Below are 23,529 nucleotides of genomic sequence, written 5' to 3' on the forward strand. Positions count from 1 at the left end.
CCCGCCCCATTTTCTTTTTGTCAGTGTTATTTCAAAATAGCTGCTGTGTGACAGATTCCAGCCACTCTCCCTGTCTGATCTGAAGTCTTCTGGCTGGGCAAATTTGAAATTACGTGCTGTGACTGTTTAAGTTTTCACTAAAATCTTAACAAAACATCAGGGTAAAGGGAAGCATTGCCTCTCTATGTGAGGGGCAATGCACAGGCCTGGAGGAGCTCGCCTGTGCTGCCTGTCTTTCCCAGAGACGGTGTTTCTGTGGCTGCTGAAGATGAGGATTCAGTCTGACAGGGCTAGTCAGAGTTGGTGGTTGTTCTCCCTGTGCTGCCTGGAGCTGGTGCTCCTGTGTGCTCTGGAAAGCTCTGCTGCGTTCTCGTAGCCTCTGCACTGCAACCCTGCCCTTGCCAGGGCTCCCACTTAAAACAAGACACCAGTACAATCAATCTCGTATCACTGATAATATTCAGGAATACTCAACGAGTCCTGTGAGGGCTGGGGTGCGTGGCTGGGTTTGAATGCTGCTATAAGGAGTTAACAACTCACTAGGCAGGAGGTAGCAAAATAGTAAGAAGGGATGACAAGGGATTAGTGTGTGCTCAGCCAGCAGGGTCTGGCAGGCCACGCATCAGAAAGCAGGCTGTTTCCATTCTCAATAAATGGGTGTATGTCATGAAAAAAATCTCAGCTGTGGCACTAAATTTGCTACAGTTTGTGGAGCTGCAGGAAATCACACATGGCATGGGTGCTGGAGCATGAAAGGAGAGCCCAGAGAATCACAAGTGGAGGGGTTCAGAGCAGGGGGTGACTGCTAGGTCATGGCAGGAGTGTAGCTGGTGGGGAAGGGTTGAAGGTTGTGGGCTTGATTAAGACAGAGAAGCTTGGCAGAATGTGGGAAGAAGGGTGTTGGTTTGGTGCTGGTTTTGAAGCTTTCTGAAGCTGCTAGCAGGGCACATGGGAAGGAGGGGAGGTTTCAGGGATGTGGCTCAGGTGTGGGGATCAGATCCATCATCAGCCTGCAGGCAGTGGTTAGAGCCAGACAAGCTGCTGGGTTCACCGTATGCGAGTGAGGAGAGACAGGGAGCCCAACCAGAGCCTCGGGGCAGCAGGGTGCTTCTGGCAGGTTGGGCAGAGAGCTGCCAGGTGCCAGTCTGCCCCCCAGGTGAAGGGAGACACGGGCAGCATGATGTTTTGGAGACAGTTAGAAAAGCACAGTGGGCCATGTTCAAGCCCATGCTGCGAGGGCTGACAGCTGAATGGAAGTAGCCAGTGCAAGACTTGAGCCATATCTCACTTTTTTTCAGAATTTGCAGGATGAACGTCAGCAGCTGGCTCCAGGTGACCCTACAGCAGGGGAGCACGTGTCCGATCTGTGTGCTGCAGAGCTGCAGGGCAAAATCCAGCAGTTCGAAGCTGCCAACAAGGTATTTCTTCATGAAGAGCAAGTTCGGTGCCTAGTGAGTCTGGTGTAATTAGTATTGGAGGATTCCTCCTAGCCTGGCCAGAGGCAGGCATCTACACCTCTGTTCCAGCAAGGGTGTGCACTGACGCATGGTTCTCAGTGCTGTTGTCTGCCAGCTTGAGTTAAAAGCATTTACTTTTTTCTGCAGCTGGGCTGTGTAAATTTTGCATGTTAATTTTTGCAAACCATTATTTTGGAAGAACTTCCCACTTGCCTGGTGAGCCTTCTGGGAGCTGGTGAAGGAGAGATGCACAGAGCTATTTCCCTGTCTCTTGAATTTGCATGGGCTGAGCCTGTTGCAGGAGAGAAGGGTACCTGCCTTTTGAGACAGCTGCCTTCTTTTTCTCAAGCAGTAAGGGAGATCAGCGCAGAGGGGGTCCTGTTTTCATTTGAATTTAAAGGCTTTCTTAGGAAAGAAACATGCATCTGAGTTGTCTTGAGGCAGATCAAATTTAACATGTGTTGTGAGGGGTAGATGTTCTTAGTCATGCTCTTGAACTCTAAGGTAAATTATACCCACTGGGGAAACAGAGGGGTTAAATGGGAAGAAACATTGGGATGGGATCTTTATTTAAATGTGGGGACAGCTGTAAGCTGTTGGAGCTGCCTGGACCACAAAGGTTGACAGGGAAAGAGAGGCCCAGGGCCCAGGAAATGGAGTTGGAAGTGTTTAAACAGGTTAGGGGGAGTGTCTCTTAGAGAAGAGAAAACATGACAGGTGTGTAAACTAATGAACAACAAGAGGAAATCATGTGGCAGCACCCACTCCTTAAGAAATTGAGGCTTGAGTAAGTTCCAAGGAATATGCGTATCATCCAAGACTAAGAATGCCAAGAGGCAGCCTGTTTAGAAATGCTAACAAGCAGTTGCTTAAATGTACGTGTGCTGTGTCACGAACGAACGTTGTGGTGAAAGCAGAAAACTGTCCTAAACTGTTTGAGATGGTAGCCTCTTCAGGGTGAAGATGTGAATGGCAAAAGTTTCTCGGGTTGTAAACCAGCCACAGAGACTAGTGAGACATTCCCCTTTGCAGCCATGCTGTTGGCATGCTGGCACTGGCTAGACTCTATTGTGCTGAAGCCAGAATTTGAGGCTAAATAAGCCATTGATCTGATCAAATGTAGAATTACCTAGACCAGCAGTTGCTGCAAGAGTGCCTGGGTGGTCAAAGGAGACAGTTAGAGAAGCATCTGGAAGATTGTTAAAGGGGCAGCTGCAATGCTCTGGAGGACCTCAGACGCAAAGGGGACAGTTTTTAGAATGTGTAGCTTCTCCATTTTGATTTTTTTTTTTCAGATCTCTTGGGAGGTTTTTGGGCTGAAGCAGCCCCTTTCCTCTTAAGGGAACAGAAACAAATGATAGAAACTGGGAAGGCTGCTGGGCAGTCCAAGCAAGACTCTCCTGGAGTATGTGGGAGGCAGTATGATATGAGAACCCAAGCCTGGAACCTCCGCCCTGCGCATGGGGGCTGCATTGGAGGGGCCAGAAGCACTGGAACAGTCCTGTGGAGGGACTTGAAGGCTTTGTGTTTACTCACCGGTCTCCACCCAGCTCAGACAGTATTTACAGACTCTAGAGGGAGCCACGTTGATCTTGATCTGGTGAACACCTGGGCTGTATGGACTTGAGTAAGGAGTGGAGGGAGTCCTAAGGGTGTTTTTGTAGAGCATTAGGCAGGACTGAAAAAACCAACATATTTCTGTCTTCAGTTGTTACAGGAAAAGCTGAATGAATTGAATTTGGAATTAAAATCTGTCCAAGAAACGTCGCAGAAGCAAGTTTGTACAATCCAGAGTCTGAATGAGGCCCTGAAGAGCAAAGAGAGTAAGGTAATAGTTTTGGGTGGACAGGGTGGTGCTCACCGAAAGAGGAAAGTATGCTAGCCCTGTAGGCAGTGACTGAAAAGGAATGCTTAAGCCATTGCTAGGCATCCTGGATCTCATTAAATTATTTCTTGCAAAGCTCTTACTTTTGTGCAATGCTGACATGTCATAATCCATGCTGGAGGCTTGGGACGGGAGAGTTTGTGCTTGGTTTGCCAATGACTGGGCTTCCTATCCTTTGATTCGTAGACACAAGAGCTGTACCATATCATTGAAGGGCAGAATGAGACAATAGCCAAGCTGCGGGACATGTTACACAGAAGCCATCTGGGACAGTTGCAGGTATGTCCCTGGAAAGCCTCAAATACATCAGGTTTTGTTCTGCAGGGATCCTGATTTTTAAATCCCTCTTGTGAAGTGAATCTCTGAGTTTCTCTGCTTTTCACTCTTGTTAGATGTCAGAGAGCCCACTCTCATCCCGGGAGCAGCAAGTGTCACTGCTAGATCTTCAGAACACACTTTTCTGCACCAAGCTGGAGGTGCGGAAGCTGAAAAGAGCTCAGCGCCAGAAAGAGCATCAACTGGGTGAAGCCAGGAGAGCAGCCCAGCTCCTAGAGACCATAGTGCATGAGGAAGAGCAGCAGAAAGAGGCAACCTGGAAACACAACCAGGTATGACAAGCACTTAGACTGGAAGTCTCTGGGTTTACACAACTTAAGCAGCACTGATGTAGTCAGTACTCCACTCTCGTTCATCATTTCTGCCTATACCAGTCCGGGCATACTTGGCTAATCCCTTGTCACATGTGGCAGGGAGAATTCTCCAGCCTTCTTAGCTTCGTATCTGAGGATTTAGAATCAGCAAAGACACTTGATAGTGGGTGTGTTGTCGCTTGTATGTCTTTGGCTGGTGCAAATGTCCCATCTCATTTTGTGATGTTACAAAGTTAATGTCCACTGCTGCACAGGTTAGCTGTGATTGACTGTAAAGCTCTGCCTGTGGCCAGAGCAAGGGGTTTAGATGGATGGTTACCCTGGAGAATGAAATAAATTCAGACTTCATCACTGTGGAAGTGTGTTTTAAGATGGGAAAGCTGTAGTATTGCAGAGCATTTTTGGCTGTTCCCACAGCCCTTGTTGCTCTTGGCTTCTTCAGATTGGCCTGCTGTTTACAGGTCTGTTGAGGACTGACTGCCAAGGTATGTGCTTTTCCCTCACAGGAGCTGCGTGCTGTAGTACAGCAGCTGCAGACAGAGCTGCAGGACAAGGCTCAGCAGCTCCAGACTGTGGAGTGGGAGAAATGCCGTGAGCTGCAGGCCCAGGAGCAGAGAGTTCAGCATTTGAGTCAGCTTCTGGCTCGCAAGGAACAGCTTCTGCAGGTGAGATGCAGAAAGATTCAAGTTGAGCATAATTAGCCAGGGCCCTTGCTCCTCCTTTGGTATTTGGCGATGCAAAAGTTAGTCTGTAGCTTTCACACATGCCCGTTGAAGAAGGGATGGAAAGAGATGCTTCTGGGCTCCCAAGATGAGGAAGAAAGCACAGGTATCTGAGTACGTCAGCCCACAGCAATGCCTGGTGAGCCCTGGCAGGTGCTAGTCAACCAGCCCCAGGTGCTGGGACTCTACTGTCCTTTAATGTTGGGGGTGGAGATAGTTAGCCCTGATTCTCCTGTGTTGCTCTCTGAGGGGTTTCTGGACTGACTAGGAGTGTGTGTGTGTGTGACCCCTAGGAATCAAGGGAGCTTCTGCAATGCCAGCAAAGCTTGGACAAGAGCCCTGCAGCCATGAATGCCATGTTGGAGAAACTGCAGCAGCGAGTCAGTGACAGGGATGCTGCTCTGGAGGTGAGCACAGTGTTGGTGATGTCTCAGTTTTCCCTGAGGCTCAGCCTTTGGGTTACAATCAGCGGTGCAGCCCCAGGCTGACCCCAGGGGCAACCATGTCTTCTACATGCTCTTCATGGCTCAGCCTTTCAGAGGAGTCCTCTGAAAGGGAGAGCTGAGGTGCCCCACACAGTGAGTGGTGGGCTGCAGAGCCCCCTACTACCCCATTCTGAGCGATCACCTCCTCTCACCCTAGCGAGCAGTAGATGAGAAGTTCTGTGCACTGGAGAAGAAGGAGCAAGAGCTGCAACAGCTCCATCTCTCGATAAGGGAGCGTGGAAGTGACCTGGAGAGACTGCGCAATGTCCTGTCCAGCAACGAGACTACCATTCATGTGAGTCCTTGTACCTGGGCGTGTGGAGTCCAGCCTGGCTGTGGTGTGGTGCTAGACAAACCTTCCTGTAAATGCTCTGGTTGTTGCTGAGGAGCAGCTGCAGGGTGTTGGCCTTCCTCTGGCCCTGTGTGCAGGGTACATTCCTGGGTCGCTTGTGTTTCTGGGCTGGGTGTAGATGCGAGTGTGGTGTCTGGAGAGGACAGGGGTGAGTGAATCTATGTGACTCCATTAGTAGGAGAGACTGGTATTTCCAGTTCTGCTTAATTCAGGATAAAGTCTCTGTCCCTGGTTGAGCTGCTTCTGTTGTGGTCCCCAGAGCCTGGAGAGCCTCCTGAAAGCCAAAACCCTGGAACTAGAGCAGGTCTCGGCAACCTGCCAAAACCTCCGCTGGCTCAAGGAGGAGATTGAGGCCAAATCCTGCAGCAGGCAGAAGGAGCAGGAGGGAATCATCCAGCAGCTGCAGACCTGCCTGCATGACAGGAACAAGGAAGTGGAGGTAAGACCTTAGCTTGGCTTTGTGAGCCTTCAGCCAGTTTGTCTGCAGACAGGGTGGTCCCAAACCAGAGCCTCCTGGCTGTCTGCCTCTGAGGAGGGCACTCGAACCTGTGCCCAGTGCTTTGGAAGCTAGCTGCTTTTGGTACCTGTAAACACCTGTGCTTGCTGAGATGCTGCTCTCTCAGCTACACCCAGGCTGAAGGGCTGTTCGTCCTTGAATAGCTTGCAGTTTGATGGTAGCAATGTCTCCATCTCTCCCTTCCTCCCCCTTGTTCAGGAGCTTACAGCAACTCTGCTGTGCAAGCTGGGCCCAGGACAGAGTGAGGTAGCAGAGGAGCTGTGCTTGCGTCTCCAGCACAAGGAGAAAATGCTGCAGGACCTCCTCAGTGACAGGAACCGTCAGACCACAGAGCATGATGCTGAAATCCGGGAGCTGCTGCAGGCTGTGAGCACCAAGGAGCAGCAGAGCAGAGTGAGTTGTGTGCAGTGCTGCAGTGGGCAGGCTGGGGTGGATGGCTCTGCCTTGCATTAAGCAAATAGAAGCTGCTCTCTGGCTGCTGTTGGTGTAGTGTGGTGAAGCTGTTGAGTGTCGAAGAACCACATGAGATGCCATGAGCTGTTTCTAGGTTGGTCTCATCCCATCACATCGGAGCAGTTACAAAGCAGCAGCTCTTGCAGCAGTGTTCACGTGTTAGATCCCTGTCATCAAGCAGACTGGGCAGGGTTTGTCTGTGTGGTAGGAAAGGAGGTGCAGATCCTCCTAGGTATCCGTGCTCCTGGGCTGGGGGCAGCAAAGGGCTGTGGGAGGGTTGCTGCTTCACACGGGTGTTAGCAGACCAGAAAGGAAGATAGGTGTTTTCTTTTGTAGCACAGAAGCCTGAGGAAGCCCTGCTCATTGCCTCTTAGCTTACACGTTAGTCAAACTAGTGCGTGGTCCTGGGCATGTAAATGCCCCTTAAAGAGCTACAGTTCCTACTCTGCCTACTCTTGCACACTGGGTGCAGTTCATTGTTACCCAAGATACTTCACATTGAGTTTCCTTTCATAAAAAGGGGGCTAAAAGGCCAGGCACTATCTCCTCCTTGTTGTGTGTCCTCTGTCTTTCTCCCCTCCTGAATGGGGTAAGAGAAACTGAGGAGCTTGTTCCTCTCTAGGTAGAGAGGCCAAGCCTTGCTGCAGTTGTCTGGCAAGTAGAGATGGGGGGGTTGCAGTGGAGTCGCTGTGAGTGGCCAGGATCAGTAGCTTCCAGGCTGGTTTGCAGAGCACTTCCAGTCTCAAGTGACAGATGAATACTGAGATGGTTTCCCTTAGTCTCTGAGGAAGGTGAGGGACAGGGACCCCTGGTCACAGACCTGCCTTCCCCTATTTTTCCCACTCAATCAGGCAGCTGCTGAGAAGATGGCACACGCTTTGGCTGAAAGGAGCTGCGAGTTACAAATCCTACGCCAGCATGTGTTGGGGAAGGAGCCTGTCGGGACCCAGTTGGCTGGTACCAGGCTGTTGAAGCAGGACAAACAGCCCATACAAGTAAGAATCATGCACTGTGTTTCACTGCCTGTGGCCTCGGTGCTCCAGAGGGAACTGATTGCCGCAGAAGGAAATGGGAGAGAGTGGAGCACCACAGAGAATGATAGAAATGAAAGTGGGATTAGGGAAGAGACTTCCTATAGGAGGAAGAGAAGAAACTGAGGAGCAGAAATGCTGCCTGGATGTTCTGATCTTGATTCCACCAGCCTTTGTCACTCAGTGTCTCCTTTCATTTTGATCAGGCAGTATTTGAGTCCTTAGGGCACGTGAGAGTATGAAAGAAATCCACCCTCTGACCTTCCAGCATTGACCCAGTCCTTCCTTGGGCTGGGCTGCCTCGCTGTATTGTAATCCCCTCCCTGACATTGTCACATTCTGGAGGGGACAAGGGAGCTAATTTTAGGTCCCACTAATTCTTGGCAGAGCCTGCTGGCTGTTTGCTGTCTCTTCCACAATTGGAGCTGGTATTTTTAAAGCAGCTTTGCTAAAAACCCTTTTGAGGCTGAACACAACTCCAGGGCTACATATGCCATGCTCCTACTTGAGCAGCTGTTAATGGTTTGTTGGTGAGCTGACATGTTGAATGTTTTTAAGCAGCTGTAAACAGGTTGCTCGTTTCTATTCCCGGGATCAAAGTGAACTCTAGAGACTTCCAGGGACACATATATGGGCCAAGCTCTGTGTTTTCCTTCCTGCATGGTCCCTCTGGGCCACATCTTTGGATGAAGATGTAGGTCTTTGTAGAGTCTCAATTGAAAGATGGGTTTGCTGCAGTTGAGTGAAACCTGTTTAATCCTTACTATGAAGACGGTCACTGCCAGCAACCTCCCAGTGCCAAATAAAACAAGGCCAGTGCCCTGTTGCTCACACATACAGCTTCTAGATTGGGTGCAATTCACTTGTTCCTGCTGCCTGGCTAGATCCCCTTCATTGGTTTCTCACATATCAGAGGCATCAACAAAGCAGCCAGCAGCTTTGCTGCTGTCCTGGAGCTCTGGGGAAGCTGCAAGTGCTAGGTTCCTCATAAAGGTGCAAACCTGGAGGCTTTTGTGTTTTCAGGAAATACTGCAAAGAGCTTGTGGAGCTACAGCCGTTGCCAGACCCCCACAGGGGGACAGCAGCTGCAGGACAGAGGGAGGTGAGTGTGGTGACGGGTTCCTTCAGGGTCCCCAAACATGACCAGGGCTTTTTGCTGTGGGAGAAACATGATTACATGAAACTGTGAGAGAGTAAAGAGCTTTGAGCAGAAGTGAGTATTTTGAAATAAAGCTGTGCCTCCCCTTTGGGTGATGGTTCAGGGATGTCTGAGGATGGGAGTATGGGGAAAAAGAAAGGCTGGTGTCAGGTTTGAGGTGAGGTGCTTCTACGCAAGAGCTGACCCTGTCCAGCGAAGGGTTTATGATTACGATCCAGGCTGGGCTGAGACAAGTGCAACTGGTTTGGGTTTTGCCTTGTGGCCAGGACACCTGAATTTTGCCAGGGGTGGGACAACAGATGTTGCTGTTGCTTTGTGCTGCTGTTTAAGGATCAAGCAGAGAAGAAGAGTGTTTTCTAAAGAGGCAGTGTGATGAGAAGTGCAAGCATTGTGGACCTGTCTTGCCAAAGAGGGATTCTGTCTGATTCTGGGGTCAGAACTGACACACGGTATCCCTGCAGTAACCAAGCTGTCTTTGCAGTTATGACGTCAGCAGCAGAACTGGAGAAGGATCTTGTTAATGCCAAAGAGGAGCTGGAGCTAATGGCAAAGAAGGAAAGGGAAAGCAGGGTGAGCTTGTGATGGAACCTGTGCTGATCTCCCTTGCTTACAGGAGACTGTTGGGCTGCCCCTCACTGAAGGTTTTGGACCCCCTGTATTGTGAGGGTACCCCCAGTGAGAGAAACGGGGCAGCAGCTTGCAGTGGGGTGTTGGCTTTCTGAAGTCTCTCACGGACTTCTCTTCCTTCCCTAGCGGGAGCTCACTGCTCTCCAGTCTGTCGTGGCCGCGCAGGAGGAAGAGCTGCAAGTGCAGGCCTCAGATATAGAGTCCTTGACCAGGACTATCCAGATCAAAGAGGACCTCATCAAGGTGAGATAACACACCGTGCTGGGTCAGTTCTGTGGGGCAAGGCTGCAGAGGAATCTCTTTTTTCCCCCCCATCCTCAGAGTAATGTGGCTGTCTGTCCATGGATGGTATTGCTACTGGTTTGCCTACAGCCCTTTCTGTTACTTTGGCCAGAAGGCAAAGGCCTCAAACCCTCAGAGTGGTGTTATCTGGCTTTTTGCTCCATGTGTACCAAACACCCTTCTTTGAGAGTCCTTTGAACACTGTATTGTGTACCTTCTCAGTTCTTGCTTCAGGCTGTTGTCTGTGCCTAATACACTCTGGGTGCTTTGGCATTTCTTTCTTAGGAGACCTGGGTCTTTCCAAACACTGGAAACTTTTGGCAGTTGCATTCCAGAGAGGATTATGAAGGTCCAGCTGTCCTTGTTACTGATCCCTTCTTCATTGAGCTCTCCTGCTGTTGGTTTTCAGGATCTGCAGATGCAGCTGGTGGATCCCGAAGAAATTCCAGCCGTGGAAAGGCTGACGCAAGAAGTGCTGGTGCTTCGGGAGAAAGTGGCCGTGGCAGAGTCACGAGGACAGGAGGCTACTGGAAACAGAAGGCAGCAGGTAGTGTGCCATGTGGGGCAAGCTTGCATGTGTTTATATTTCTGCTGGGGCTCCGTTATGAGGCTTTGTTTTCAGCCTTTGGATATGCCGAGATGTGCTTGTTCTTGGAAGCTGGCTGTGTATGATAGGGGGAATACAGAGGAAAGGATTGGTTCCCTTCAGCACTTGTCTCAAGGGCAGAGTCTTTTGAGAGTCCAGGGGTGACACTGATCAACCTCATCACTTGGACACAAGCAAGAGAGGATGGGGAAGCCCCTGTTTCTTTGAAGCAGCCAGATGCCTCCTTTGATTTCTGTCTCTTTTTTTAAGTGTTGCGTCTTGTCTCTTCTCTCCAACCAGTTGTTGCTGATGCTGGAAGGGCTGGTGGCTGAAAGGAATCGGTTAAATGAGGCTCTCCAGGCAGAGAGGCAGCTCTACGGCAGCCTGGTAAAGTTTCACACGCACCCAGACAGGTAAGCAAGACTGCCTTGGCTCTGTGCTGCCCTGCTCCGCTGCTAGGGCAAGCGTGGGTGGTCCAGTGGGGCAATTCCTGAAGCAGTAATTGTTCTGTAAGTTTGAGAGCCCTCAGTGGAAAGGAGGGAGTCTGGGCAAAGAATCGGACAAATGCGGCTTTGGGAGTCCAAGTTTTAGGCTGCCTTCTTCCCTTGAAGAGGCTGCAATGGCCAGCTTTAAATGCTATGGCAACTGCCCCCATTGCCACCTCTCGTTCAGGCCCTGGGATTTCCATCTCTGTTCCCTGGCTTATCCCTTCCCAGCTTAGTTTCCCACCCACACTTGGCCACCTTTCAGAGGCTGCTGTCAAATTCCCAAACAGCTGTTGGGTTGATAAGGATCCATCTAGGTGCTTATCCAGGCAGTTATCCTGCAACGCAGTATGGCCTGCATTCTCTGTCCTCTGCACTAATCCCCTGCCCTTCATGGGGCTGCAGCCTCTGGGATATTTGAGCTACCTGATAGCAAGAGAGCGCATAAGTGGAGTGCTTGGGGTAAGTACTGAAGAACAGCTGTGACTAGGAGTCCCCTACCATGGGCTGGAGCCTTTTTGGGGGATAGCTGTGCTCTGGGATGGTTTAGAGGTGAGGCAAGAGGTGGCCGAGCTGCCTGGGGAGCACGCAGGACCTGCGCCTGGAATAAGTGGCAGTCTTGGATGGAGGGGCCAATTCAGTGTGCGCTTGCTGCAGCCTGTCTAACCCTCTTCCCTTTTGTGCGGTGTGTCCGCTTAGCGCTGCGAGAGACCACACTCTGCAGGTGGAGCTGGAGGGGGTCCAGGAGCTCCGGGGACAGCTGGAAGAAGCTCTTGGAAGAAGCTTGGAGTGTTTGAGCAGGCTGGAGACACAGGGCGCCATAGGAGGTGGGGAACAGGAGCGTGTGAGAGTCCTACCCCAGCATGCCTTCTGAGCACTGGCGCTCGCCCGCCTGCCACGGAAACGGTTCACTAACCAAGCGAGCCTGTCTCACTGACTCTGGGAGGGTTGCTTTGGTACTTAGCAATGGTACGATAGAACTGGTGCAGGGCTTTTTTGTTTTGTTTTTGAGCTGCTTCGGAAACGGCAATCAGTGCAATCCACCTGTGTCTCGTGTATGTTCCTGTCTGACCCACCCTGGTGGCCACTGATGTATTTGCACATTCAAATCATTCCATTTTAGTTGATTTCCCTTTATCTCCCTTATCCTCCCACCCCCACGGGCCAAATAAAGATTCCCTTTCTCTGAAGGAAACACCAAATGTTCTCTATCATCTCCCAAGTGCATGAGTGTGAGTTTTTGTATTCCCTTACCCTTTTTCTTACCCAGTGACATCCCCCTCTTGGGTTGATGGTGGCTGGCCCAAAAGGAGAAGGTTTATATGGAAAACTGGGTTCCAGAGCCAGAGAATTTGAGAAGGGCCGCAAGACCTGGTGGCACTTGCCTGGGGCTCTTACGGAAGTCTTGAGTGTAGAACCAATGATTCATTTTATGCTTAAAGCAAATCCTACTCCAGTATTGATGGCTTTACTGACTTTTTTTTTTCCTAATTGTAAGTTGTCTCGGCCTAGCCTGCAAGTGCCTTCAAGGGAGAGCTTCCTACTGGTTTTTTGATAGGTGGTTTGGGGTGACTGAGACCTGTCCCTGCTCCCAGGGTCTGGGCTGGGTCTGCTCCCTCATTTGTATGTGCACATCTTACAGGTTTCACATGCCCCTTGGGCAATGGGCAGGGCCCTATTTCTGCTTTGCTGGGAACAGTCCCACTTGGCACCACTGCATACCTTTTCTAGGGCATCTTTTACCTCCTCTGGGAGCGTTGAGGCTGGCGTGAGAGCTGAAAAACAATAGCAGCAGCTTTCCAATGACCAGCACTTCTCATGCGCAGTGGGCTATGGATCAGCTGTCTCATACTCAATCACTTCCCAAGGTGGCAGGAGCAAATTTTGTACCTCTGAGCATCTGTTTCTGCTTGCTGGGGAAGCTGAACTAGGAGCGAGTAGAGCAGAAGAGCTCTGTCTTGCTGGGCTGCGCCACGTGGACCTGAGACTGCTCTGCTGCACATCTTGTGACTGCTTCACATGGCACCACCTATCCCAGGCCTTGCACCCGTGCTGCGGTCTTCTCTTCCCTGCCTCAGGTGGGGATAGGAGGCAGCACAGCTCTCCCTTCGCACGCAGCAGGTCAGCACTGCTCCTCTGGGTCTGCACCTAGCTGCGTGCCGAGTTCAGCAGTTCTCATGTGGCCTGAAGGGATGCAGCTGGTGGCTGCTGGGCTGCTCTGGTACTGGGTTAGCTTTTCCTTTCTTGTATTTCGTCTCATTCCCTTCCTCTCACTTCTCTGTATAGCACCATCTTCTCTTTCTCCTTCTGCCTCTCACTTTGTAGGAGCCTTTGTGTCCCTGTCCTTATCTTTCCACCCTCCCTCCTCCATCCTGGCTCTGATGCCCAGCTGCCTCCCTGGTCCCTTGGGTACCATGGAGCCCAGGACCCAGCACAGCCTCATTGGCATGGCATGAGGGAAGTCTTGGCTGGTGCTCCAACAGCTCTCATCTCTTCTTGTGTGTGTGTTTGCTGCAGATCTGTCCCTGGCTAGCATCACTGCTGTAAAGTGCCCCATAGGAGAGCATTATCCTAGGGTGAGGTGTCCCAACTTTTCTGCTCTGTTCTTTAGGGCCTCCTTTCGTCCCTGGTATCCTTGGCTGTGCACTCCTCTGTCCTGTGGGAGGACCAGCCTGAGATCACATGCCTGAGAGCACCCTCTGTCAAACTGTGCAGTGCTTTGTGCTGTCTCGTAGCTCTTTGTGGAGGTCTCTCCTTCTCTCAATTTCCCTGGGGACCTTGCTTCCTTTCCCTTGTTCCCAGCAGCATGAAGACTTCCAGCGCAGCCAATGCACCTGGGTGTCCTGTGGCTGTGGACCATGTGCAATTTTCAAGTCATGCAACTAATTCTCTTTGCCTTCAGGCTAGGTGTGAAAGAGGAGTCTGTGAAAAATAGTGCTGGGGTTGCATCTCTTGTCTCCTTTGCCAGTAATACACAGAGAGCTGAGCAGCCCTGTCCCTTTGAATTTGCACCCTGGTGTGCTCCTGCTGTGATGGATGGTTCAAGCACTTAGTGAGCAGCAGCCTGGGCAGAGCCTGCCCTATGTGCACACTTCTCTGCTCCTCCAGCACCAACTTCATCCTCTTCCTGTTTTTTTATTTTTCCTTGAGATGTGTGCTCCCTTTTTCTGCCCCAGTCTTGGAGCGCTGGGAGCTGTGCAGAGCTGTGGGTGATGGTGAGAAGTGGGGTGCTGTGTCCTGGCACAAGAAGTGATTCTCCCATGTCCCCAGGGCAGGTGTGCTGGCTGTAAGCTACCCTGCCCTGGCCTCTCAGCCATGGTCACCCAGCTTGAGACCCATGTGCACATGGCCCTCAGCCCCCCAGCAAAGCCTGCAGCTGAGGGTCTACGACCCCTTACACTTTGGGGCCCTGCAGGGATTGAGCTGTAGCCTTAGATAGTTTGTCACCTGTCAGATTGTGTCCCTAGGGGCTGTGCTTTGGCTATGCTGAATACCACCCATGGAAGCTGCTTTTTCACTGGGGTGCTGCTGCCACTTCCAGCTGCCTCTTAAGTGTTTTGCTCCTGGAACAGCGCTTCTCCATGATGGCTGTCCTTGCTGCCTGGGACACGGCTGCTTCAGCGAAAAGGCTCCACCATGCAGGGTAATGTCTGCCCAGGCTCAGCAGTGAAGTGGCCCTGACTTTTGCAACCTCCTGGCTGTTGCTTATCACGAGTGGGTGTCCTGAGTGTGTCACCATCTATGTGCACATTGTGCTGTGCAACCGCCTGCCCTGCTGCAAGGTATGCTCCTGGCTGGTCCTTGGCTCTCCCTCCCAGGAGCCATATGCTTCCCTGCTGGCTTCTCCTTCACCACCGATGTTTGGCCTCTCTCCTGCCAGGATTTCTCTGTGTTCTCGTACTCCGTGTTCAGCCTTGCCTGGGAGCTCCAGACCTGATGGTGATGCGTTTGGCCACAGGCAAAGCAGCTGCATCTCCTGCGGGGTACAGGCAGCTGCGAAACCTGGCCCTGCGCAGCCCCAGGGGATGGTCTTGGGCCCTGTCTAAGCTCCCCTTTCCCTGGGGAGAAGAGGGATTTGGGGGTACACCTATTTCCCAGCCTAGGCAGCCTGAGCCTAAGCAGAGCAGGCAGGGCCCTGCAGCTGGGCAGGAGGAAAGCTGCCCAGACGAGGGGTGCAAGCCCTCACCCGGGGTTCTGCACCAAGGAGCCAGGAGCAGAGCTGCGTGCAAGCAGAAAAACGTGCTCCCAGCTCAGCTCTGTGGGGCAGGGTGGGCCCAAGCCCCCCACGCGCTGTGGTATGGGATGCAAGTGTCCCTTTAACTCTGCTGCAGCTCTGCAAGGCCAGCACAGGGCTTGCAAAGAGCCCAGTACCATGCATGTAAGCAGGGCTTCGGCGATGTGGGCAGGGTGGCTGTTAGTGTCCTCCATGAGCCGCCCTTGGCCAGGTAGGTGATCGTGTGGGGTACACCCCCACACTCCTGCCAGATTGGGGCAGTGCTGGCAGGGGTCCCTGATGGAGCACGTGCTGCTGGCTGTGGCCTGTGAAGTGGCTGCAGGGTGGGTGGCACCTATGCATGTGCGTTGGGGCAGAAAGCGCAAGGTGATGTGAAGGCAGACATGTGGATGGGGCAGGCGCCGTTGCTGGGGTGCCGTCCCTGGGGCTGCGGACAGCTGGGGCTGTCCTGTCCCTGGGTGCAGGGCCAGCACAGGGTACTGGGTTGGAGCTCCAGCATGCAGAGAGAGGGTGGCAGGGCACAGGGACAGTGGGAAGACCTCAGTCCTGCTGGGAGTTCCCCAGCACCAGGTACGTATGAGAGTAGGCACCTGCCCCAGGGCTGCCCACAGTGGCCATGGGCATTACCAGGAAGGAGGGGACAGAGGCAGTGCTGCCATTGCCACTGCTTTGAGCGCCTTGTTGTGCTGTGCTGTCCCCTAGGTCAGGCCACAGGCACAGATGCTGATGATGCCAGCACCAACTTCACCAACAGCATCAAGGAGGAGGCAGCCCATGGTGTGGCAACCCAGCACGTGAGTCAGGGCAGCGTGGTACTGGCAATAGCAGCGGCAGAATTGGGCACTGCACCGCTGCCAGACTGTGTCCTGGTGCCTTCAGAAATGTCCCCTGTCACCCTCTGTCTTTGTCCCTCTAGAGCAGCCCCCGGGCCCCTAAGGAAAGCGGGGGCAGTGAAAGGACCCTGATGGAGAGCACGGCACCTGCCGTGCCGAAGCTGGAGCTGCGGGCGGAAGAGGAGCTGCGGGAGCTGAAGGCGCAGCTGGAGGAAGCCGGCTTCTCCTCTGTCTCCCACATCAGGTAAGAGCCCTGGGATGCTGAAGCCAGCGAGTGGCAGTGGCTCGAGGGGGTACCCTGCATCCCAGCCGCTGCCTGCCCTTCACAGTGCCTTGTGCCCCCAGGAAGGCGATGCTGAGCCTGTGCCTGGAGAATGCGGAGTTGAAGGAGCGGATGGGTGAAGCCACATCGCTGCTGGAGAGTGGGGAGCAGGAGGAGGCTGGGCTGGGCAGCCCCCTGGCACCTGAGCCCCGCAGGCTGCAGCGGAAGAGCCGCAACACCCTCGGGGACCGCCCGGCCAGCGGCAGTGGGGATGGCCAGGGGGTCCTGGCAGAGCGGGGAGCTGTGCCCACCAAACGCCCAGCACTGGAGGCACAATCCCAGGATGACATGCCCAAGAGACCCTGCCCTGGTACCCCGGGCGGAGGAGATAGGAGCCATGTAAGTGCCCTGGGCACAGGGGACGGGGATGGGGATGCAGATAAAGATGGGGATGGAAACTGGGAGCTCACAGCCCATATTCCCTCTGACAGGTGGAGGGCACGGTCCCTGGCAGTGGCTGGCCGGGGCTGGGTGCAGAGCTGCACTCCCAGGTGGCACAGGGCCAAAGGCAGTGCCAGGAACTGCAGGACAAGCTTGCCGCCTCGGAGGCCACGGTACGGGCACAAGCCGAGCAGCTGGAGAAGTACCACGTCCTGCTCCGTGAGTTAAAACCCCAGGCGGGATGGGGGGAGTCTGCGCCAAGCCTGGCGTGCCCTGTGCACTGTGCTGTACGTGGGGCAGGGGTGGTGAATCCTGCCTGGAGGGGGACCCTGAGCTGATGGGGCCGCCCAGCAGGTGAACCCCACACCCAGCAGCTCAGCAAGCAAGTGCAGGTGGACTTCCAGGACCTGGGCTATGAGACGTGCGGGCGAAGTGAGACCGAGGCTGACCGAGACGAGACCACCAGCCCTGGTAAGGAGAGCTAGGGCTCCAGGTATTCCTGTGCCTTGCCCACCTGGCAGGGAGAAGTGACATCATGCCCTGTCCCCTCTGCAGAGTGTGAGGAGCCAGATGTATTCAGCGAGCCCAGCCTCGGCGAGGAGCCAGGGTCGCCGTGCCGGCCAGGGATGCCCAAGGCGGGCAAGGCTGCCCAGAAAGCCATGGCTCCGGCAGACGTGGTGGCCCTGCACCAGCACATCCAGGACCTCAAAGCACAACTGCTCAATGCCAACAAGGTGATCCAGAGCCTGCAGCGCCGTGCCCGCTCCGTCTCCGTCACCAGTGGCTACACCTCGGGCACCGAGCGGCCCCCGCCGGGTCCCACGGCCCTGACCTCCCCAGCCCACAGCCTCACGGACGAGGATGAGGGCTGGCAGTCGGACGGCCATGGCACCCTTTGCCCGCCCGCCCTGCAGGCACACCGCGACCTGCAGCACCTGGTGCACCGTGTCACCCTCCTCGAGGCACAGCTGCCCGCAACCAAACCTGGAGGTGTTTTGCCCAAGGAGCTGCAATCTGCCACTTGGCCGGGGTATGGCCGTGGGGACTGGGACCAGACAGGGGTCTACGGAGGTCTCCAGGGGTTGCCCAAGGGCGGTGGCTTCTTTCTGCATGCTTTTACTGTAGCTGGGCTCCTGGGAGGTTTGCACGGTGGGGCAGAGCCCCAGCAGTGGACAGTGCCCAGACTCCACTCATGGTACACTGTCCCTGTTGTGCTCTCTGGGGGGGTCCGGCAGCCCTGTGGACCCCCCGCTTGCTGATCCCTCCTAGGAAGTACGACTCGCTGATCCAAGCGCAGGCTCGGGAGCTCTCCCACCTGCGGCAGACGCTGCGGGAGGGCCGCGGGGTGAGCCGCAGCCTGGTCCAGCACCTGCGTGATGCCCTGCGGTCCTTTGAGGACCTCCTCCGCGGCACCGACATCGACTACTACATGGGCCAGGGCTTCCGGGAGCAGCTGGCCCAGGGCAGGCAGCTGGCTGAGAGGCTCAGCGACAAGCTGGGCACCAGTAAGTACCTTTGGTGGGGGTACTGCGACTGGACGTTGTGGGGCACGGTGGGCTAAGAAGGGATGCTTTGATGGGCTGGAGCCATTCGGACACCTTGTGTCATGTGGGCTACGCTCTTCGAGCTGGGCTGTCCTGTCCTGCTCTGCTATGCCTCTGTTTGAGAACAGGCAGCCTGGGGCACGGAGACACTGATTGGCTCCTCTTTGGCTTGGTTTTTCAGGAGATCGACAAGATGGGGAGGATAAAACCAGCCATGAACTCCTGGCACTGAGGTACCTGTTCCCTGGGAGGGCTTGGGGGACCTGCTCTGTGTGGGCACCCCAAGGGCTATCACTGTTCTTGGGGTGGGGCTCCGGGATGCCCTTGGGGTCTCTGCTCCAGGTGGACGTCCTGGGGCTGCCTGTGCTCTGGGGACGGGGAGCCCCAGGCTTGGGGGTGTCCTGGGGCAGCCTTTCAACATGGGTGGGATGCAGCATGTGGGGTGTCATGCTGGAGCGGGGAAGGGCTGTAGGATGGGGGTCATCCTGCCCTGCCAGCCCTGGTGACGTGCCACCTCCGCAGGCTCAGCCGGGAACTCCAGGAGAAGGAGAAGGTGATTGAGAGCTTGGAGGCGAAGCTGCAGGAGCGCTGTGAGTCCCCAGGCAGCAGCCACCTGCCCTCCGAGTCGTCCCGCTCTGCCACCAGCTCCTCCTTTGTGTCCGAGGGGCTGGAGCCCTGCTCCGATGGGGATGCAGCCAGCGAGTGCAGCCAGTGCCGCGAGGAGCCCGCCCGACTCGCAGGTACCGCGGGGTGCCTGGGGGTCACAACCGCGGGCTGGGGACATGCAGCCCCTCTGTAGTGTGTGGGTCCCTGCAGCAGTAGGTGCCCATCAGGCCTGGGCAGGGGCTGCCTGTGTGGCATCATGCCCCAGTGCCAGCCTTGGGGGGCTGAGCACACAGCACCTGGGGCCGCAGGGGAGCCTCTCAGGGAGCCCTGCCATGGTACCACAGCCCTGCAAGGCTGGGACCTGACTGGCCTCACGTGGGCTATCCCAGCCCGCCGTGTCTCTGGACACGGGGACTCAGCTGCTCGGGGCATGCCAGGGTCCCCAGTGCCCCCGGGGAGGAGGGGTCCCTGCCAGGCTGAGCCAGAGCCACGCTAATATCTCTCTCCATCTCTCTCCTGTCTCTAGGCCTTCACTTTGATTCCTTGTCCAAACCCGTTAGTGCCCCCCTGCCTGCACTGGCCCCCGGGCTGCCCCCCTTCCTGCCTGCCGGCCCCCCCCCCCCTGCGGCTCCCCCAGCTCCCCCACTCCTGGGCTGCTGCGGGACCCCCGTCTGCTCCCTGGCTGAGGCGCAGCAGGAACTGCAGGTGCTCCGGAGGCAGCTGGGAGAAAGTGAGCACTTGCCTCCAGCATGGGATTGGTCCTGCCTGCCCTGCGTGCCGTGCTGTGCCGTGCTGTGCCGCATGGCCCCCCACCCTCTCTGATCTGCCTGTCCTGCCCTGCCCTTCTCCTGCTTCCTGGGGCTACTGCTTCGAGGTTGGGTCCCATCACTTTGGCTGGGGGACAACAGGGACATGTGGCTTTCATGTAGGGAGGAGCTGGTGGGTGGGATGGACGCAGCCTGAGTCAGCACTAGCTCTTAGTGTGGGCACTTGCACATCCTAGGGCCTCTGAGGAAGGGCTGGTTTGGTTAGTTGTTGTGTAGGAGTGGGGCTGAGACCCTCCAACTTGTGTCACATAATCAGCGAGCCCTGGGAGAGCCTCTGCTCCAGGGGGAATGGGTTTGACTGGGGCAGAAGGTCAGTGATGGGGGATCACCATGGGGGGACATTGGGCTGCACTGTTGGGCAGAGCGAGAAGGGGGCAAGAAGTACATGGCGAGAATGTGTTACTCCCATTCTTCCTCCCTGCTCATTGCCCTCCTCCTCCTCACTGCTTTGCTCTGTACGTGCAGGCGTGACGCTGCCCATGGCACCAGCAAAGCCCACAGCCCCACTGGGCCCCTTCGGAGAGGGCAGCAAAGCCCCAGCATCGCTCTGCCGACACGGCGCGCTGCAGAGCCTGGCTGAGGTCCCCAGGGCCAGCGAGACCCGTGCCCTCTGGGACGTACCCCCTCCCAGCCGGCCACTCTACGGGGCCTTGCCATCAGGGTACCCCTCCGGCCAGAAGCTGACAGGTAAGGTCCATGCTGGAAAGCACGGGGGCATCCTGGCTGGGTGGGTGTGGGGGAACAGGGAGGAGACCTAGCACCAGAATGGCTGTGGGCTGTGGCTCTGGTATGGCGCAGGATAGTGGGGACGGCATGAGGCAGGTGGCACAGCCATCCCTGCCCTGAGTCGTCTCCTTGGCGGTGGCAGGGGCAGACCTGCTGGAGGAACACTTGGTGGAGATCCGCAGCCTGCGCCAGCGCCTCGAGGAGTCCATCTGCACCAACGACCGGCTCCGGGAGCAGCTCGAACGCCGCCTGGCCTCCACCAGCAAGGCCAGTGGTACGGTGCTGCACTGGGGCCGGGGCTGCTGGGGGAGCCATTGCACGGGGAGGGCACTCACCCCATGCACGGCGGGATGTTGGGGAGAGAGACTCAGCACCACTCCCCCTTTGCAGGATTGCCCAGCGATGTCTATGCCCAGACGCCAGAGCCAGGGCTGCAGCTGAGTGGGGAGAACCAGGCTCTGCGTGAGGACAACCGGACCCTGCGGCTCCAGCGTGACCACCTCTCCCAAGGTAGGGCTGTGCCACCAGCACCCCCAGTCTGAGTCCCAGAAGGCACTGGCTGAGAGGGGTGGCGGTGACACCTCCATGCTCTCTGTCCCCAGAGCTGGCGCGGGTGCAGGAGGCGCTCCTGGCTGCCTGCTCCCGAGCACGGGAGGCTGAAGCAGAGCTGGGCCAGAGGCGTGGGGAGCAGCGGAGGCTGGCAGAGGAGCTTGCCGAGCACCAAGACAGTGTTCGGCAGCTCCGGGACGAGCGGCGCTCTCTGCAGGAGGACAACAACAGGTAAGGTCTGGGGCATTGTGGCCTTGGGGCCAGCAGGGCTGGGCGGTATGGCTGGCACCAGACCCATACGTCACCCTTCTGCAGGCTGCAACACACAGTGACGCTCCTGCAGCAGCAGTGTGAGGAGCACCGCCTGCTCCTGCAGACCCTGCGCACGGAGCTGCACGTCTACGAGAGCCTCCCTGGGCCCTCTGCTGAGAGCCGTGCAGGTACAGGACCCATGCCCAGCCCCTGCCACTAGCCCCAGCCCCCCTGCCCAGCTCCTGGTCTTGGAGTGCCTGGCCTCTCTGCAACCCTTGGGTGGTCCCAAACACCTCTCCTGTTGTGGCAGCAGGAGGGACATGGTGGCCCTGCTCGCAGGCAGAGAGGGAGGGCGGGACGCCAGCAGCCCCGGGCACAGAGCCACAGCCATTTGCAGGGGCTCAGACACTTCTTGTTCCAGGCTGCTTCCCATCTCCTCCGGTGCGGGATGTTGGGACAAGTTCGGCAGCTCCTCTCTTCTCCCCACTACCCTCTGACACGTCAGTGGCCCAGCACATGGACGGTGGGTACCAGAGCCTGCACAGACATGCTCCTCAGGAGTTGCTGAGACCTGAAAAACTCGGGGCGGCACCATTTCTGAGCAAGGAGGGAGAGCCCAGGGCAGAGCCAGGTCCCCAGGATGGGATGGGGAGGGCCCCAGGGGAAGTAGGCAGTGGTCCTCACCTAGCCCTGCTTATTCCACAGAGCCACGTGGGGCAGACCCACTGGTCAGGAAGAGTGAGGGACCGACGGGGGTTCACATCGTGGGCCGCCTGGACACCTACCGGGCCCTGGAGCAGCACATCCTGGAGGGGAAGGCACTGGCCCGCGAGCTGATGTGTCTCACGCGCCCGGCACTTGGGCTGCCCAACTGCCCGCTCCCAGGAAAGGAGGTAAAGTGTGGGCAGGATGGGGCTGGCAGCTGCTGGGGGCCAGACCCTCTGCAGACCATGCATAAAGCAGCTCCTGCACCCAATATCGGCCCAGAGGCTTGCAGGGCTGGCAAGCGGCAGGTAGCCTTCTGCCCTGGGGGCTGATGCCGGCACTGCCCTGCTGTGTCGGGCTGGACACGGCGAGTCCCTGGGTGCAGCGGGATGCAGCTGCCCCGGCAGCACCCGCTCCCGCACCCTTCTCCCGCAGGCCCTGGGGTGGACGGGCGCAGGGCACCTCTGGGGCAGCGCCAGCACCCTGCACCGTGTCCTGGAGGAGTGCGCGTCTCTCCTTACCGCCTTCTGGAGCGCCGTGCTGCCTGTCAGTCCTGCCCAGCACCAGGGCAAGGTAAGCACAGGGCTGGGGGCTAGCGGGGCAGTGGGGCTTTGGATGCTCGCTGCTCATCAGGCTTGTCTCATCCCAGGAGCAGGTGCTACAGGGTGAGATTGCAGCGCTGCGGGCCCAGCTCTCCGAGAGGGAGGATGCTCTGCAGAGCACAGCCGAGCGGCTGCGCAGCACAACCCAGCTCAAGGACAGCATGGAGCAGTTCATCGTGAGCCAGCGTACGTGGCCTGGGTGGTGTCCTGCTGCGGGGTGGCATGGCCAAGCTGGCCCGGTCCCCCTGTGACTGGGGTGGCTCCATGGCGCAGGGACCTCACTGAGCCCATCTCTCTCTCTCTCTCCCCCCCTCACAGTGACCAGGACCCACAACGTGCTGCGCAAGGCCAGGACGAACCTGGAGGTGAGTTTGTCCTGGCAGCCAGTGCGGGATAGGGGTGGGTGCCCCTGCCCTGGGTGAGCCCTGATGCCCTGGGGATGGGCACAAATGGCAGACACCCCATCCTCTGCTGCCAGAGTGGTGGCTGACGGGGAGGTGCTGAGGGGCCAACTGGGTGCAGCGTGTGTGCGGGACACAGGGACCCGTTTTCCTTGGCTGTCCCCAGAGCACAGCAGCACCCTGGTGCAGGCCTGCCATGGCAGCGCTCCCCCCTCACCACCACGCCTGCTCTCTCGCCAGGTGAAGGCCCAGCAGGCCCTGCCTGTCGCCTGAGCCCCAGGCAGGACAGAGAGCGATGCCCCCGGCCGCGAAACAGCCCTGCTGGCTGCCGAGCTGTGCCACGCCGGAGGGCTGGAGCGGACCCTGTCCCTGCTACTGCCGAGGGCTGGGGTGGACAGGGATCTGGGGGGGCCCAGTGCTGCACGGTTAGTGGGTTTGTGCTTCCGTGGTGGTCGTGTACCCTCTGCCCACCTTTGCTTGGCATCGCAGCAGCAGCTGCTGGCTTGGGCTTTCCCTGCCCCATGCTTCAGCGCTTGCTCCCCTTCCGCCTGCGGTGCTTAGCGTGGGGCCTCACAGCCCTCCGCACTGGGCACCTCCTGCCCCAGGACTTGGTCCCATTTGTAAGCCTGCTGCGTACCTGTTCCTGCTCGTGGATGTATGTATATGTATATAGATAGAGGTATCGGAGCTGCGTTTCAGGGGCTCCCCGGGCACGTCGGGGCCCTGGCGCGGGAGGAAGATGTAAGAAATGCCATGTTCTGTTCAGTGGCTGGAAAGTCCCCAATAAAGGCTTCCTTTGGGTTTTGGTGTTTCTAGCATGCCCGTCTCTGCAGCAGTGCACTCTCCCTCCGCAGGC

The 23,529-nt window shown here is 56.5% G+C and overlaps 1 protein-coding gene across 4 annotated transcripts in view; it reads left to right on the forward strand.

Moving 5' to 3' along the window:
• The window catches only part of LOC115348724 (phosphodiesterase 4D interacting protein), a 35,207-nt gene extending 11,731 nt beyond the window's left edge, over window positions 1-23,476 (forward strand). For 2 of the 4 annotated variants that reach the window (XM_030031825.2, XM_030031818.1), the window contains 37 exons: window positions 1,299-1,418; window positions 3,166-3,285; window positions 3,529-3,621; window positions 3,735-3,950; window positions 4,499-4,657; window positions 5,008-5,121; window positions 5,357-5,494; window positions 5,811-5,990; window positions 6,267-6,461; window positions 7,373-7,516; window positions 8,576-8,654; window positions 9,193-9,281; window positions 9,465-9,581; window positions 10,030-10,167; window positions 10,507-10,619; window positions 11,391-11,518; window positions 15,628-15,719; window positions 15,842-16,002; window positions 16,104-16,419; window positions 16,512-16,680; window positions 16,816-16,932; window positions 17,017-17,491; window positions 17,731-17,966; window positions 18,187-18,238; window positions 18,528-18,745; window positions 19,138-19,341; window positions 19,904-20,125; window positions 20,307-20,438; window positions 20,555-20,674; window positions 20,767-20,944; window positions 21,029-21,153; window positions 21,387-21,488; window positions 21,671-21,858; window positions 22,106-22,243; window positions 22,320-22,458; window positions 22,591-22,637; window positions 22,914-23,073. In XM_030031825.2, coding sequence (XP_029887685.1) covers window positions 1,299-1,418; window positions 3,166-3,285; window positions 3,529-3,621; window positions 3,735-3,950; window positions 4,499-4,657; window positions 5,008-5,121; window positions 5,357-5,494; window positions 5,811-5,990; window positions 6,267-6,461; window positions 7,373-7,516; window positions 8,576-8,654; window positions 9,193-9,281; window positions 9,465-9,581; window positions 10,030-10,167; window positions 10,507-10,619; window positions 11,391-11,518; window positions 15,628-15,719; window positions 15,842-16,002; window positions 16,104-16,419; window positions 16,512-16,680; window positions 16,816-16,932; window positions 17,017-17,491; window positions 17,731-17,966; window positions 18,187-18,238; window positions 18,528-18,745; window positions 19,138-19,341; window positions 19,904-20,125; window positions 20,307-20,438; window positions 20,555-20,674; window positions 20,767-20,944; window positions 21,029-21,153; window positions 21,387-21,488; window positions 21,671-21,858; window positions 22,106-22,243; window positions 22,320-22,458; window positions 22,591-22,637; window positions 22,914-22,946 — 5,607 coding nt within the window. In that variant the 3' untranslated portion in view covers window positions 22,947-23,073. Of the gene's footprint in view, window positions 1-1,298; window positions 1,419-3,165; window positions 3,286-3,528; window positions 3,622-3,734; window positions 3,951-4,498; window positions 4,658-5,007; window positions 5,122-5,356; window positions 5,495-5,810; window positions 5,991-6,266; window positions 6,462-7,372; window positions 7,517-8,575; window positions 8,655-9,192; window positions 9,282-9,464; window positions 9,582-10,029; window positions 10,168-10,506; window positions 10,620-11,390; window positions 11,519-15,627; window positions 15,720-15,841; window positions 16,003-16,103; window positions 16,420-16,511; window positions 16,681-16,812; window positions 16,933-17,016; window positions 17,492-17,730; window positions 17,967-18,186; window positions 18,239-18,527; window positions 18,746-19,137; window positions 19,366-19,903; window positions 20,126-20,306; window positions 20,439-20,554; window positions 20,675-20,766; window positions 20,945-21,028; window positions 21,154-21,386; window positions 21,489-21,670; window positions 21,859-22,105; window positions 22,244-22,319; window positions 22,459-22,590; window positions 22,638-22,876 lie in introns of all 4 variants that reach the window. The other 2 variants (XM_041127810.1, XM_030031824.2) reach the window with 2 other exon arrangements.
• Window positions 23,477-23,529: the final 53 nt, after the last annotated feature.

Source organism: Aquila chrysaetos, chromosome 12 (genome assembly GCF_900496995.4).
Source record: "Aquila chrysaetos chrysaetos chromosome 12, bAquChr1.4, whole genome shotgun sequence".
Taxonomy (NCBI): Eukaryota; Metazoa; Chordata; class Aves; order Accipitriformes; family Accipitridae; genus Aquila; species Aquila chrysaetos.